This window comes from Penicillium longicatenatum (genome assembly GCF_028827895.1).
Source record: "Penicillium longicatenatum strain IBT 33135 chromosome Unknown contig_1_segment0_segment0, whole genome shotgun sequence".
NCBI classification, from domain to species: domain Eukaryota; kingdom Fungi; phylum Ascomycota; class Eurotiomycetes; order Eurotiales; family Aspergillaceae; genus Penicillium; species Penicillium longicatenatum.
Window position 1 is genome coordinate 831,578 of NW_026643119.1, and position 16,145 is coordinate 847,722.

The window sequence follows — 16,145 nt, forward strand, 5'->3', positions numbered from 1 at the left end:
TCGGCAGGAGAAAGCTCTCGTGCCAAGCGCAAGACTAACGGCGCAAGGTGGGCCCTTCAGGGGAATATACAAAAACAGTTCGGGCAAAACCAAAGTTTTAGGCCGCGGCAGAACTTCCCGACGTTCCATATCAATTTTTTATTTTTTTACTAAACCTACAATTCGTTGCAGGTATCGATTTAGGTTATTCCTAGACTAATCAGATCAAAGTGGAAAATATCTTCTACCTACGGAGAATATCAAAAGTATCGTGAGAATCGCAAGCGCAAAATATAAACGATTGTTATCGTGTCAATTATTAGTATGCCATAATCTCCATAAAGTGGAGGGTTTTCCGGTAAGGTCTTAGAAACAAAGCTCGCTTACAGGCTTTTCGATATTATAAACACAATGCATAATAAACCCAGGAAAAGCATCTTCACCGCAATTCCCAATCGATTTTCTAAGAACGCGACCCTAAAAGGATCCACATGCTTGCGCCTGTACAAACTAGATAATAGGCCATTCACTTAGCCTTTTAGTATCTAATGGACGCCTCTGTAGCTGCATAGTAGCTTCTAGGTTCCTTGCAATCCCAAAGTCCTACTACAACTAGTATCACAAGTCAGCATATGTCAATTCATTTTCCTTGGCAGGGAGATGATAGTCTTCGGTTAGATGTCATTTCCTTCAAGAAATTGGTTCAGCCAATCTCGTGCGAATTAACTAGAAGAGAAGTCCCACAAGACCCACAGTGTCAAACCAGGGATTTTCATCGTGCCGTTTTGACAATTCGTCTACAGTAGCATTTCTGCAGCCCTGCTTGTTTTCGCTTATAATTTCACGAATTCCCTGATTCCTAGTTAACGAAATCCCGAAATCTCGGTAAACGGGCCATCTTACCAACAAGAGATCCGTATCTAATGGATTTTGCAGCACCGTTCAAACCGCGCTAGGCTGGACCGCTGGCATTAGATTGATGCTAAAAATTTGCCTCCCCACCACCCAGACCTCGTAGGCGAGAATCCCGACGCTACTTTGTTGCAGATCGGCCTGGAAGTTTCCGGTACTCCGAAATCAAGACAATGTGGCTTTCCGTTAAAATGAATACAATGGCGATCTCTTGTGCGGCTCGCCCTTTTATTTACGGGTCCTAGCTCTGCCCATCATTGCCGTTTGCTGGTGGCGAGCGTTTTTGTCGCCGCTAGCGCACAGCGATTACCCCTGGCGTGCCGACTGTTCTTCATCTCCACTTTAGCCACGTTCCAAAATTTTCCGGATTTAAATAGGTGCTAAATCCTTCTGCTACTTTTCATTCCAACCCTTGAGATGAGTAGCGAGGAGGATCACCAGAACACAGCGATCATAGTGGTAGCGGCCCTTTTCGTGTCGATAGCATGTGTGGCCGTTATCCTCCGATGCTATGTCCGCGGCTGGGTGGTGAAGGCGTTTGGCTGGGATGACGGCGCCATGGTAGTGGCTATGGTAGCGTCCCCCTTCTGGCCGCTTGTATGTGTATTGTGCTAACTTTGCGATAGGCCTGGTATGTGATGTTCTCCGGGTCTATGATAGGAGCGGGGCTTCATGGCAATGGGCGACACTGGTATCATCTTGAGCCAGAGGAGCGTGTCATCGCCATGAAGGTATGCAGAACTCTTCCGAACCCTCTCAGAACCATAACTAATTAATTTTTTTTTAAATAGTACTGGTGGCTCTGCGAAATTGGTTTCTGCTTTGCATCTATTTTCTGCAAAATTTCAATTTGCATTTTCCTGATGCGAATCTGTGTCAAGAAGCTCCACCTATGGACTCTCTATAGCGTCATGGCTGCGACCGTCTTTGCTGGCCTGGTCTTTATGTTTCTCATGCTATTTCAATGCAAGCCATTGTCCTTCTTCTGGACACGCTTGGCCCATCACCCTGTTGTGAACATCGAGGGCGAAGGGTCCTGTATCAACATGGAAATCATTGTCATCATGACTTATATCTATAGTGCTTTTGCCGCATTTTGCGACTTCACTGTGGGTATCTTACCAATCTTCGTTGTGCGTAAATTACACATGAAGCGACAGACAAAAATGGCAGTAGTCGGAATTTTGAGCATGGCTTGCATGTACGTGACTGTCCATGTGCATTCCATCGAGCCTGGGAATATACAGCTAAAAGATTTTGCAGTGCATCCTCCGCCGTTATTGTACGTATCCCTTTTGTTGAAACTTTCAATGAATTGGACGACTTTTTATGTATGTTCTCTTCCGACTACTTTCAACTGCATTCATCTGCCTCGACAATACTGACCTCCCAAAGATGCGACGGTTCAAATTGCCTATTGGTCGAATCTCGAGTGCGGACTTGGTATTACTGCTGGCTGTCTCGCAACCCTTCGTCCCCTTCTCCGCCAATGGTTCGGTTCACACGTAGATCCATCATATACTGGTGGATTTCCCAAAGAATATTACGGGCGGTACAATCCTGCTAGTGGGCAACGACCGGTGCCTTTGGAATCAATGAACGGAACTAATCGGAGCGGGTTGAGACCCGATAAACTGGCTGTCATGGTGACAAACATTGAAAGCCAGAGAGACTTGGAAAGGTCATGGCCCGGGTCATATAGCCCGAGCAGTAGTGAGGAACGTTTGACCATACAGCACCCTCCACTTCCAGGGGAAATGAAAGTCGGTGTTCACCGGACGTTCGAGATTACGCGAACGGCGGTGAATGGCGATGATTCAAATGGCTCTCAGTGGAACGCGATAGAGCATGTATAAAATAGTCATCAAAAACTATCAATGAACAATCTTGTACAAATGCTTTCTCTACTCTGCGTAGGTAGACTACGGAATGTTTGCGCAGAATTTTTCTGAATCATAACATAAGCCCGATTCTTCGGAAATTTAATCGCCGGAGGATCTTTTGAAGCTCTAGTGGGGATAACAAGGTGGAGTTGTCCTTGTAGTGGCATTCTAGCAAACAGCCAGCATGGCTGTCGAGTGTCGTCAAGTAATGCATCCACAGTACACTCTGAGACAAGTAGTTGCATTTGCTTTTATCAAGCTTATTGTTCCAGAGACAAGCCGCGATGGACTGTACAGTGTGTCCCACACTGTCCAAGAAATTCGTGGCTTCAAAGTCCGGGGTAGAGGTCATAGAAGGCCAAGATGCCGAGGCAATCCGTATTGAATGTATTAATAATTCGTCAAAGTTTTGGACCGCTTCCGTTATGTACCCACCATTGCCCAGATTTGTTTCAAGGGGGCCGAATATTCGGCTCATTCTAGACAGTGCCTTAGTTGAATCAGGCTATTTAGCCACAGTGTCTAGATGCAACTAGACCAAATATACTTGGAAATCAGTGGATAAATTATCAGGAATAATCAGGAGCAAACTATGTTAGCTTTCAGTGCAGAGCAGAGTTTGATCAACCCGCATACATATCAGGCAAGTGGCAACAAGCACGGTAGCAAGTTATGGATGAGTGCGGCAGAAACTGGAGAATCATCACTCACCCTAGAATCAGTGACAACATTGATCAACTCCCAAGATTTAAGTTTGTCGCTGATGAGTCAGAATTCCAAGGTAAAGGGCAGAGCGGGCCATCTGAAAAGGCTAAGTTGCAAAACGATGGGTATTGAGGAGGCCAGCGGCTGGTAGATCTGCCGAGACAACAAGCATGTGCGTAGTCCGTGAATGTCATCAAATAAATCAATTAATTTGGGGTTAGTGGGTTCTCTATTAGCACAAGCCAATCAAAACCTGTTAAGTCAAATCCATCAATCCAACTTCATCAAATCAAAATCCATCAATCGGGGTAAAGGCCTTTCTCTTTCTAATTCGATGGATCGCATTTAACTAGCACTTGGATCGCTGAAGCACGACTATTGCGCACCCTTATCGTGTGGACGAGGACGTGAGCTTTGACCAGTTTGAGTCTATGTTGTCCAGAGATACGGCAAACTTGATTAATCCAGGCCTTGTGCATGTGCTCTGGGGAATGTGCAAAGACTTTGGTGCTAATGGTCTCCGTGTAGGAGCCATCATCTCCCAGTCGAGCCCTGAATTCCACATTGATCAAGATGTCTCTCGCTTTACTCCTTTGTGTCTTCAATGTCGGACCAAATCACGGCGTCCATTCTCAAGGATGATGCCTTTACGGACAGGTATATACAGACAAATCAGGAAATGCTTGCACAGTCCCACGAATTTCTTGTTCATATCTTGGACATGCATGGCATCGACTATTCTCATGGTTGCAATGCAGGATTCTTTTTGTGGGTAAATCTTGGCAAGAAGTACTTGCAGTCTCACCCCCGGGCAGCCGAGCAAGGGATCGAGCTCACTGAGTTGATATTTGAGAAGCTTCTTGAGCACAAGGTATATGTGGCCCATGGGATAACTTATGGATCAGAGAGTCCAGGCTGGTTTCGCGTGGTATTCTCCCATCCACGCCCCTGGTTGGAGGAGGCGATGCAACGCATACTTGATGCCATCATTTGAACAGTAAGGTTGGCAGCATGACTTTGTCGATTTTAAGGCTGTAAATAGTTTTTATTCCATATTATATTAATGTTGTATTTTTTCCACTGAGTGCTGGTTATTTCATGCTCTCGTAGAAATTGGTACTTAGAAATTCATATGGTCTGAGAGAGTAGTTAGATACCGAAGAGGCTCGTAGCATCTACTCAAAGGGAAGAAAACCCGATCTATTTCCTGATGGGCCCCCAATAGTTCGCAGAATAGAACTCAAAGAAGTCTCAACAAGCGTTGCCTAGCGTTTCTAACCTTCCGCTTGAGTTCAATGGGTCTCGGTGATTGAACCACAAACCGGAGCGCGGCTTTGACATAGTGGAGCGGGCGGCGTAATCCAGAACCCGCACTAACGCACGATTGAAGGCTGCGCAATCGGAGATAATTTCAAATGCCTGGGCGAGTGCGCGCTATGACATGGCCCCACAGAGACCGGTCTTTGATCGTTTAAAGTAACTTTGATACTGTCACATTTTGCTTGGATCCCTTCCGCTATATACAATTCTGGATTCCGTGGTCTCTGTTTTCATTCCCCGAATCGAGGAAAGGCTAGTCTCTGGCCATTCAATTCGGGTTCTTAGTTGGGAGTCTTTTTACATGCCTGGTCATCTAGGCTTCAGAGACTCTCTCACATCTGCCAATCTCTGATTGGAATTTGATTGAATTGACGGCGCGAGTTTGTCAGCTCGCTTCGCTATTTTCCAACATGACAACTCCCGCCAGCTTGAAAGAATCCCAAGCAAATTTGACAAAAGAAAGAAGGGACTGTATACAAGTCTGTCCGGTGGCCGCCGATCGTACAGATTCCTCTCATGATGATCCCCCTGATGGAGGTTATGGGTGGGTTTGCGCCGTGGCTGCTGCCGTCGTCAACGCACACTCTTGGGGCTTCAATTCCGCATATGCTGTTTTCTTAGCATATTACCTCAAAAATAATATATTTCCCGGTGCATCAAGGCTGGAGTATGCCTTCGTGGGCTCATTGAGCCTCACTACAATGTTTCTCCTCTCGCCCGTCGCGACAATGTCCACCCGAAGATATGGTATTCGGAAAACCATGTTCGTTGGAGTGATACTCGAATCTGCAAGTCTCATATCCGCCAGTTTCGCATCGCAAATCTGGCATCTTTTCCTCACCCAAGGACTTCTTTTCGGCATGGGGATGGGCATGCTATTCATTCCTGTCGCTTCTGTGGTCCCACAGTGGTTTACATCCAAACGATCACTAGCTAGTGGCGTCTCTCTGTCTGGTGCAGGTCTAGGAGGCTTCGTCTACTCTCTAGTCACTGAAGCAATGATTCGAAATATTGGGCTCAGCTGGGCATTCAGAGTCCTCGGGCTTCTCGCCTTCACTGTCAACACTACTTGTGTGCTCTTGATAAGAGATCGAAACAAGACAGTCAAAGTTGGCAATGTCGCTATAGATTTTGCTCTCTTCAATTCTACCCAGTTCGACCTTTTGCTTGGTTTCAGCTTCTTCACTATACTTGGCTATTTTATCCTGATCTACAGTCTTGCCAACTACGGTGAAGAAATCGGCCTCTCATCATCACAAGCCTCACTAGTGAGTGGCATTTTCAATCTCGGTCAGGCTGTCGGCCGACCTATCATTGGTTACTTTAGTGATACGGTTGGCCGAGTCAATATTGCCGGTTTTACAACCTTTCTCGCTGGAGTGATTTGTCTTGCAGTTTGGGTTAATGCAGAAAGTTATGGCCTCCTGATATTTTTCGCAATTTTCGAAGGATTGTTTGCTGGCAACATTTGGGCAACAATAGCACCTTTAGTTGCAGAGGTTGTTGGCCTGGACAGAGTGTCTCGTGGGATGAATATTGTTTGGCTATGTATTCTTAACCCAGCAACATTCTCTGAGCCAATTGCACTGGAGTTGACCACTGCCACTGGGAAGTATCTAGGTGCACAGCTGTTTGCTGGATTCATGTACATCACCGCCTCGGCTTTCTTGGCTATACTTTGGTTCCAGAGACGGTCATAGAATAATTCATCCATTCTGTATATGCTTAGTCACCTTTTCTCATCAACCATCGCGTCGGCAATCAAAGACCGGATTGCTCGGTAATCTTATTCATAGATAGGTCAGTGAATCCGTATAGGTAAATAAATGACGCGTATCAGTGAGCAGCTAATCATGATAACTGAGCGTCAGTGGTGTATCACGTGATGGAATGAGCGCTTCTATAAAAGCAGCGCCATCTAGAGTAGAAAATCCTCAATCGTCAAAGAAAATCCAGTATAGCCAACTCAGTAATTCATGGCTGTTAAGCCATAAGATGTCTACGGGGTTGAAATTGGAGCTGTGCCCGACTATTCAAATGTAACTTCGATGGGTTCGATAAACATTAACTAATCAAATCATCATGACGTCAGATGTGTAAAGAAACGAGGAAAGTATTACGACAGTGAGCGCAATGACTATTGAATGAACAGGGGAAAAAAGCAATTAAGCCTGGTGAGGATTCGGGAACCGGCATCTTCCATAGAATAAGAACAAGGTGCTCGGCCTGATCAAGTCACCACAAACTCAAGTCCAAACTACGTCTGAGGATGTCAGCTTGTACCAAAAATTCCGAAAGTGAGCTTGGCTCTGTCCCAGGGGATGCCCGCACAACAAAGAGCCAAGTGCTCGAGACAGGGGCAGCTCTAGTCCAAGACTTCACTCCTGTCAAGCAAATTTGCGCCCATCTAAACGCATTCCATGTCTACGCCAACGACCCAACACGATGCGTGGAAGCCAATCATTATTGTACACATTTGACCGAAGGTATGAGCCACTGTCATCTAGCATAAGAGAGCATCCATAATAAACCAACTAGATGTCCGCCAATGCTTAATCTACGATTCGCCGGATGCCAAAGCTCGCTTGATCGGCGTCGAGTACATGGTCTCACCACGCATCTTCAAAACCCTTCCACCCGAAGAGCGCAAGTTATGGCACACTCATGAATTTGAAGTTAAGAGCGGCATGCTCATCATGCCAGCACCGGCATCTATGCCCGCTGCGGCATGGGATGCGGCGGAGACTGCGGAAATGGAGGATATTGCGCCGATCTATGGAAAGACGTATCATTTCTGGCAGGTTGACCGTGGAGACGTGGTGCCTATGGGACCACCGCAGTTGATGGGGAGTTTCACCACGGAAGACAACGTTCGACAAGCATGTCCAGGAGGACTGGATGAGTTGCTTGGGGAGCGGGATAGGAAGTATGGGGTGGATTATAAGGCGAAGGCGAAGAAGCGGGAGGGTATTGCGGATGTTGAGAAGCATCAAGGTATGTTGCGTATTTGAATATGCGTGCGATATGTTGAACTGACTGATTACTGGATAGATGCAGACACAATGTGGAAATAGTCTGACCTGGAGAAAAAGGACCTCAGTCCCGCTTGCTTGGCTTGAAGGCCTTTTATTCAAGGGGAGATGGGTATGGGATGAAAGGAAAAGTGATGGAGACTAGTATATTGCCTAATTTTACTAAATGATCCCACTGAATTGGATTGGAGTGAAAACATAAAGTCCCGCTCCCATGGACAGTCCAAATTGGCCGCCAATTGCTCTTACTGATCTGCGTCAAAGAAACCGCCCTACCTGCGCCAGAAATCCTAGCTATATTCAGCAACAGCGTTGCATTGAATATTTCTGTCACTCCATTTCTTATCCCAGCACGCGAAATATCATCGAGCATGAGGAACTGAGATGATACAAATCAAATATCTCCATTATAGGCCAATACTTTGCGATATAATCAAGTCTCATTTCCAAAGCTTGCAAGGATTTTCTCGGATTCGTCGAGTTCATCCCGGATGACCTTCATTCGCTGTTCAGAACGACAAACAAACTCAACAGGGAATTTCTTAGGCGCAACAAGAAATCCATCAGTGAAAGCCGAGCTCATATTGACATCTAGCGGAGCCGTAGAGGCAGCCTTAATATCGAAAAGCCAAACCATCTTGGCGATGTTCAGCATCTAAATATACCGATTAGCATCATTTCAGCTCACGCAACAGTGTTTCATGAAATACCAATGAGTTCTCAGCCAGTCGTTGACCAGGACAAACTCGTCGTCCAGCGCCAAAACCATAGGTCGTTCGACGGTGCTTATCTGTGACTTGAGTCTTAGATCCAAACTTGTTGCCGATGAACCGCTCCGGTATAAAGCTATCAGGTTCCTCATATTCGCTTTCATCCATGTGGATGGCCCATGTGTTCGCAAACAAGATCGTACCCTTGGGTAGAAAATAGCCTTCATAGTGATCATCTTGGATCAGCATGTGAGGAATGCCGCCAGGTGCGATTGGTCGCCACCGTAGAGCCTGTATAGGTTAATGTCTCCAGTCTCTCTATGTGCGAATCGCTTCATTGAGTTAGCCTTACTTCGTTCATACACGCCGACAGATACTCCAATTTTCCAATGTCGTCAAAGGTAGGCGATCTATCGGAGCCGCAGACACGGTCCACTTCTTCTTGTGCCTTTTCAAGAACCTCTGGGTGCTGTGTCATGGCGAGAACAAAAATAAGCAAAGTTGATGATGTGGTATCAGATCCAGCTTCCATCTAGCAAAAAGGTTAGGCGATTAAACACTCGCGAGTTCCTTGGTATTCGAGGGAGTATTTACCAATATTCCCCCTAAGTAGGCCACCTGCTCGTCGCTGAAGCCGTTTTTCTCCTGGTCATCCATTATCTTCTCCATAAAGCACGAAGTCGAATTTCCCTTCCGGATACGCTCCCTAGTCTCATCCAGAAGCTTATGATAAAGCGAGCTCTGCTCCTGTCGTACTTCCTTGGCCTCTTTCCTCCAGGGACTAAGAAATTCCGGGATGGCTTTCAAGAAGGGAAAGGCGTCCACAGGCGGGGTTGCTCCAGGTTCGAGTATTGCAGTGAACCGGTCCTGCGCATGGTATAAAGCCTGCACTTTGGATGATTGAAAACTCTCGCCCCGCTGACCAAAGACAGAGGCAAGAATTACGGCAGTGGTATAGCGACGGATATGATCGTAGTAGCCAGCAGGATCATCTAGTAGTTGACACATCGTCTGCGTAGCCTCGGCGGTTTGGATGGGGTACAGCGCATCGACGGCGGCCACATTCAGCAAGCCTTGAACAGACTTGCGGAGAGTCCTCCACCCTGCACCATACTGTGCTAGCAGCATATGGATTTCGTTTGGGCAGATGAGCTCCCCACCGACGTAATTTTCTGGTCGACCGGAGTAAAGTCCCCCTCGTTTATCAAAAAGCCTGCCAGGCAAAGTTTTGTAAGCATTTATACCCTTTTTTATCGGAAGGCTTCCTTTGAGTCTTCAACCTACTCCTGGACATGGCGATGGCTGTTTAGCACAACCACGTTTTGAGGACCTAGTTTCAGCCCAATGATACTTCCGTATTCCTTGGTCCATTCATGTTGCCTACGGATCGTTAATCAAATGAGACAAGGTACAAAGAATATTCAAATTCTGGGGCTTCGCGCACTGTATAAAGGCTTTTCGAATAGGCAACTGATGAAGATTCCCAATAACAGGAAGCCCAGGTGGTCCAGGAGGGAAGTTCTTGGGTCGCCGGCTGGCAACCGCATACTTTGCGATCAGAAGGATCAGTGAAATTAAGATCCCAGCGATAGCCGATTTTAAAGTATTCAGCATGGCCAATCTCGCACTGATCACAGTGAGGGAGTGAGGGAGTGATGGAAGTTCTGGATCGCCAACTGGGAGGACTTGTTGGAGCCTGAAGTATGTAGCACGAATGTTGATCTTCCCCATATGAGGCAAATGCTACCCCGCCCTTGCGAAAGCTCTCCTTACAGCTTGCAACAGAAGCATTTTATATCAGCTCCTCCGCAATGAAGTGGGAATATCTGCATGGAGGGACACATATCTGCGGGATACCTTCGATCAAAACTGATGTAATCTTCGAATGGGCAACCTAGCAAATCCCGTCGCACTAGCAGATACACTAGCGGTACCTAAATTCTTCTGATTGATCTTTGAATAGCATTCATTTGGGGGTACTTGCAATATGATATCATCTAGTGTATCACTATGTATCCAGGGTTGTAGGTATATCTGGAACGAAAAAATCATCATAATATATAACGCCTTTGGTATCAATAATCACAGATCTCATCTCAACGCCAATAAACAAAATATAGACCAACAAGCATTATTTCCGCTTGGGCATGGCGATCGCAATGGAGCGGTTCTTTCTCCGGTGATCCTCCTTCGAGCGTAGACCTTGGCTGAGTCCACCGCCCATACCTCGTGCAAGAGATGCAAACGGTGAAGAGGTTTGGAATACATCCAGGTCATTTTCTTGTTGTCCCACGCCAATTTTCAAGGTAGGTGTTTTTCGACCTGAGCCATTGGTTCCAGCAGGCTCAGATTGGCGACGACGATGACGCTTTTCTTGGGCGAGTGTCTGGACGGGACTAATAGGATTCTCTCTTGGGTTTGGGGAGACCGGCTCCCATGCCGGCATGGGCACAGCAGCTGCAACATGTTCAAAGCAATTACAGCCACATCCGCTGGGACATGATGGCGGAGGTAAGTCGCCAGGATTATTGAGATCAGCTGGGAGGAACCAGCGTTGATGACAGTCGAAACAGCTCACATGGCCACAGCTGAGACAGGGCACTAGCATTCCATCCACGACTTCATGACAGATCACACAAGGGAGCTTGGTGGGTAGTGCTTGTCGTGGTTTGCAGTTCGAACAACGGCGGAATGAAGACTGGCGATTGCGCTTAGACGGAGTATCAGGAGCCACGGGTGTCGGAGCAAAAATGGACGTTTGCAGGGCATGGCCGCAGTTAGCACAGTGACGCTGGAAGTCGAGACCCTCAAGACCTTCCATGGTATCACGCTTTCTCGATTCACGAAGTGGAGACATCTTAGAACTGTGACTGTTCCAATAATGGCTCATGTGCATGTCATCTATATCGTCGGCCACTTCGCCAATCTTGAGGACCTCGGCTTGTTGAATAGGGAGATCCCACATGGACAATATATCGGCATACGCAGCACGGTACGATTTCCAGAGCCATTCTTTGCTTCGGTCTAAAAGGCAATAGCCCGGTGTAGACTCGTCACCATTGAATTCACTTTGATTCTTGAAAGTGACTTTGAATCGTGTGGTAGACTTCATGGCCTTGGGGGGAGGCTGATCACTTTCGGTGTCCGACGAGGGCTATAGAATGATGGTTAGAATTCGCTTTTCAACGTCAAGATATCATTATACTGACCACCTGAATAGTCACCACACTCGGGCTCTCGCCTGGACTTTGTTTCTTCTTGCTCAAATGATTTACTGGAGGAGATGCCGATGATGGCCCAAATGTGAATGAGCGTGATAGTGAAGACGCTAGGACCGAGCCAAACCCGGACCCACTTCGTGGATGAGACTGCTGATCAGGTGACGCCGCCATGGATACATTTTGGCTCTGTGCTTTCCGGTTAGCGGCTATGCCGCGTGGGCGGGATAGGTAGGGAGGTGTGGTGCCAGTAGAATAAGGAGGCGTGGAGTCAGCTCGCCAAAGCTCGCTCGATGACCGTGCTGATGTGTGGGGAGGCATGACTTGTGGCTCTCTTGGGACAGATGAAGCTGGGGTGGTAGCAAGCGATTTGTTCTGTGCATTTGATGTGACAGGGGAGAAGTCCAAGGAGAAATCCTGTTGTTCGGGATGTTTTTCTTTCACTTTTTCTGACCCTCCTTCCTTGTTGGGTTCGAAGAGGACACAAGAGAGCATAGCGACCATTTGCACGTCGCCGATACTCTCAAAATGGTCGAAAAGAGCGGAAACAAGCCAGTGGCTACCCAAGGGGTGATCGCCCCATCGGATAACACTGTTAGCGACATCTTTGTATAAACCACTTTTGCCTAGGCTGTGGCTAATATCGAGGCCTTCTTTTCTCAAGGCCCGTCGCGTCCCCATTTTGGCGTCTTTAGGAGAGACGGGCTTTCGCTGAACGTGCAAGATGAGCTTGATCAGGCCCCATATTTGAGCCAGTTCGTAATACCCAGCATCCAGGGCGACTGCAGCATTATGGGCGCACACAACTGTCCCCTCGCCGCAGATGCGGTATTTGCTAGCCAGTTCCCTTTTGACGGGTAGCAGATCGCTGAGATCGTGAATAGAGACTACATTTTGAGCTAAATCGGCTGATTTGCTCGTCGCAGCACCACCAATTGACCGTTGCGAATTGTCAGTAGACCGAGGCCGATAAATTCCCATACTGCCGGCACTACGCCAAGTCTGTGGTGGCTGAAACCGAGTGGCAGGTATTCCAGAGAGAATATCAGAAGAGCCTGACGAACTCGAGGTCTCGGAGTATGAATCATCGGAGTCATCTGATGCACCATCGACCGTGCTTGTGATAGTACCGGTCATGCGTGGTCCCGGGGAGCTAGTCTGCAGGCGCCCGAACCCTTCAAAAACTTTGTCTGTCCGAGACAATCTGCTCATCTCCTTAAAACCAAGATTGTCAAATAGAGCCGTGGATTTGTCTTTTTTAGCAGGGAAAAAGCAAATAAGACGGCCATCATTTGCCCATAGCGCACCGCATCCCTTTGCTACCGGGACCATAACATTGGCATTCACCGGGCGGAGCAGCTCAGAGCTCATTCCCAACTCCTGACTCTGTGTCATACCAACTTCATCTTCATCGCTGGATTCGCCTTCCAGTTCACCGTTTATTGGGGATTTGACCGTGTCAGCTGTTTCACCCAGGACCAACGCCACGCTCTCCTCCAGTGAACTCTCGCCCAGAAGATAACGTACAGCGCCTTCCAGGCATCCTCGTTTACGAGACATGTAGGTTTCAGCAATTGTTCGCAATTCAGCTGTAATCTTGCCAGACAATTCATCGGTCACAGCTGCGGTTTTCTGGCAATTGAAGGTTGGAATAGCGGTTTTCGGATAGCTGACCGGGAATTTTATATCCACTTTTAAGAAAAGGGTGTCACCCTTTTCACCCCATGGTCCATTCAGCGATATGGTGATCTTTCTCTGGCGGACATCAACTGATTCAAAGGCAACCTTCGTGAACATGTCTCCTACGTGGCTGATCTCGTCTCCCAGAGTCTCGATATCCCAACCTGATATTTTCACACCACGCATCCAAGCAATGGGGTTTGTGTCTGCCCTGAGGTTTGATCGTGGCTGCATGCCCATGCGAGCATCGACATGAGCACTCTTCGTCCATGCGCGAGCATGGGGGACTGATATAGCATTCATTCCAGGTCCCCCAGCAAATTGTGTGTTCGCGCTTTGCTGGATCGAAGACGCGGAGTCTAGGTCCTCCAAGTCTAGATCCGAATTGACATCTCTAAAGCTTCGATAGACTGCACCTAGGCGAGTCACATTCCGAGTAGAGATAAAAGACTTGCCCTTCTCATATCCAACGCGCTCGAAGATTTCAGGGTTTACACGATGTAGACGCAGCTCTCGGTCTGTGCCCCATGTGACCAGCTGGAATTCTCGGTGATCGATTCCATCCACCACACCGCCGCGGGGCCTCCATAGAAATTCTTTCACCTGACCTTTATGGCCTGGGAAGCTGTGCACTAAAGGCAGGTCATCTTCGGGATTGCTGCCTTCGCCGGCTCGCCGGCTATAAAGATGAAGATCGCTGTTCCCCCGTTGTGGCATGGCAGTCACACCCCATCCAAACGGAGTATTTCTAGCACGCCATACGGGAAATGGAGTCCGTATCAGCTTCTCGGGCTCATCGGTTTCCGAGGTATAGTCCCAAAATTTGATTGTCTTGTCAAGCGAGCACGTCGTTAAAGCGCCCCGCCGGACTCGATTCCAATCCACGCCATAAATCTTCGTGTCATGAGCTTCGATGGACCGAATCGGGTACGCGCCCATGCGATCGTCCCAGATACGAAGAAAGCGATCGTGGGAACTAGCAATCACATGGGGATCTTGCCGGTTCCATTTCACTTGGGTGGCGCCGGTAAACCAATCCGAAAACGAGATCGCCGGACGGGACGGTGTGCGAAGATCCCAACAATGAACGAAACTGTCGACGGCACAGGTAGCAAGAATATCGGGATGGAACGCCGAAAAGTTTATGTCCGTAATCGCGCGCGAATGTGCGTGGAGCACAAACTCGATGGAGTTCTGCCATGTCTTCATGGCTAGATTCCATACCAAAGCTTTCTGGTTAGATGTGCTTACCACCCAATAATCGCGAGAGGCGAAAGGAGACCACTGCACATCGGCGACCTCCCATGGTGTATGGTGAGGCAGATAACGGGGTGGAGAATACGGTGAGTCCAGATCAATGACATGTAGACCTTCCTTGGAGGCCAGCACCACATCCCGCCCGCAAGGGGATATGGACATAGAACCGACCGGTTGTTCCACATGAAATGAGCTGTCCTCATCAAAGGTCGGGCTCTCGAAGGCCGACGTAAGCGGCCGCGGCTCCATGGAGCTCGACATCTTGTCAGCGATCGCTGCAGTAAGCCAATCGAGGCCAGGATCGTTGTAAATATTGCGCGGTGGAAGTTTTATGCACTACGTAGAGACTCATGAGGAGAGAAGCTCATGAGGAGCCGATGCTCCCATGCTGGACATGCATATCCACGCTTGCATGAATAGACACTCGCGTGCCAGGGAGCTCCGATAAGGGAAGCGGGAATCGCAACGGATGTGGCTGGTGGTGTGGCTAGTAGTCGTTATAATGTGGCGCGTTTTACGGAACACGGCAGAACCCCGCGGCGCAGTAATGCCCCTCCGGTTTATCATCTGTTAATAACCGTTGCTCGGCATTTTCTCTGCCTCGATCTCTCACTTTGATCGTTCTTTCACTCTTTAGCTGTTGAATTAGACAGATTTCTGTGTAATCCTTTTCACCATATTATCACGACCATCCCCACACGTGAGCGATAAGCCTTGCAATCATGGCCCTACCGAAGCGCATTGTCAAGGAGACTGAGCGGTTGATGGCCGAGCCGTAAGTATTGATGCTGATCAAAGGATATCATTTTGGACTACGGGCTAAAAAGATGCATTCAGAGTCCCCGGTATTAACGCTGTTCCCCACGACGACAACCTGCGATACTTCGATGTCTCAATTCACGGTCCATCCCAGTCTCCCTACGAGGGTACGCATTACTCGTTCTCGTCTCCTACAGACATCAACTTATTTTCTTTCTTACAGGTGGCATCTTCCGTCTCGAGCTGTTCCTGCCCGACGACTACCCTATGACCCCTCCCAAAATCCGTTTCCTGACCAAGATCTACCACCCCAACATCGACCGTCTCGGCCGCATCTGCCTGGATGTTTTGAAGAGTAAGCTTCACTTTACGACTCTAAGTGCCGCTTATGACTAACCAATTCCGCAACTAGACAACTGGTCCCCGGCCCTTCAGATCCGCACTATCCTTCTCTCCATCCAGGCCCTCCTCGGTGCCCCGAACCCCGATGACCCGCTTGCCAACGATGTGGCTCAGCGCTGGAAGGATGACGAGCCCGCTGCTATCCAAACAGCGAAGGAATGGACTCGTACCCACGCCATGACTTGAATACAACCAATTATGATGTGACCATGAAGCAAAAAAGAGAAGGTAACCAAGTGCAGGGCAAGGGGTATCCATTCCACGGAGACCATTGGGACGGGCAAGCTC

The 16,145-nt window shown here is 48.2% G+C and overlaps 7 protein-coding genes across 7 annotated transcripts; 5 read left to right on the forward strand and 2 right to left on the reverse strand.

The window, feature by feature from the left end:
• Positions 1-1,308: 1,308 nt before the first annotated feature.
• N7484_001093 (uncharacterized protein) lies at positions 1,309-2,747 on the forward strand (the record flags this gene model as incomplete). The annotated part of the gene is made up of 5 exons (XM_057111513.1): positions 1,309-1,464; positions 1,518-1,622; positions 1,683-2,092; positions 2,155-2,222; positions 2,287-2,747. 5 exons carry the CDS (start codon positions 1,309-1,311, stop codon positions 2,745-2,747), a joined length of 1,200 nt encoding a protein of 399 aa, XP_056976250.1.
• Positions 2,748-3,849: 1,102 nt separating this feature from the next.
• On the forward strand, positions 3,850-4,473 carry N7484_001094 (uncharacterized protein; the record flags this gene model as incomplete). Its single annotated transcript, XM_057111514.1, has 2 exons — positions 3,850-4,023; positions 4,053-4,473. Exons 1-2 carry the CDS (start codon positions 3,911-3,913, stop codon positions 4,471-4,473), a joined length of 534 nt encoding a protein of 177 aa, XP_056976251.1. The 5' UTR covers positions 3,850-3,910.
• Positions 4,474-5,209: 736 nt separating this feature from the next.
• Positions 5,210-6,499, forward strand: N7484_001095 (MCT family MFS transporter; the record flags this gene model as incomplete). The annotated part of the gene is made up of 1 exon (XM_057111515.1): positions 5,210-6,499. One exon carries the CDS (start codon positions 5,210-5,212, stop codon positions 6,497-6,499), a length of 1,290 nt encoding a protein of 429 aa, XP_056976252.1.
• A 569-nt stretch (positions 6,500-7,068) lies between these two features.
• N7484_001096 (OBAP family protein) lies at positions 7,069-7,873 on the forward strand (the record flags this gene model as incomplete). Its single annotated transcript, XM_057111516.1, has 3 exons — positions 7,069-7,285; positions 7,338-7,793; positions 7,851-7,873. 3 exons carry the CDS (start codon positions 7,069-7,071, stop codon positions 7,871-7,873), a joined length of 696 nt encoding a protein of 231 aa, XP_056976253.1.
• A 391-nt stretch (positions 7,874-8,264) lies between these two features.
• Positions 8,265-10,272, reverse strand: N7484_001097 (cytochrome P450; the record flags this gene model as incomplete). Its single annotated transcript, XM_057111517.1, has 6 exons — positions 8,265-8,486; positions 8,542-8,832; positions 8,894-9,073; positions 9,136-9,754; positions 9,826-9,921; positions 9,986-10,272. 6 exons carry the CDS (start codon positions 10,270-10,272, stop codon positions 8,265-8,267), a joined length of 1,695 nt encoding a protein of 564 aa, XP_056976254.1.
• Positions 10,273-10,672: 400 nt separating this feature from the next.
• Positions 10,673-14,957, reverse strand: N7484_001098 (Mtc5p; the record flags this gene model as incomplete). Its single annotated transcript, XM_057111518.1, has 2 exons — positions 10,673-11,695; positions 11,751-14,957. The coding sequence occupies 2 exons, from the start codon at positions 14,955-14,957 to the stop codon at positions 10,673-10,675; spliced, it is 4,230 nt and encodes a 1,409-aa protein (XP_056976255.1).
• Positions 14,958-15,388: 431 nt separating this feature from the next.
• Positions 15,389-16,043, forward strand: N7484_001099 (E2 ubiquitin-conjugating protein UBC13; the record flags this gene model as incomplete). Its single annotated transcript, XM_057111519.1, has 4 exons — positions 15,389-15,471; positions 15,534-15,622; positions 15,679-15,810; positions 15,868-16,043. The coding sequence occupies exons 1-4, from the start codon at positions 15,419-15,421 to the stop codon at positions 16,041-16,043; spliced, it is 450 nt and encodes a 149-aa protein (XP_056976256.1). The 5' UTR covers positions 15,389-15,418.
• Between the last annotated feature and the right edge of the window lie 102 nt (positions 16,044-16,145).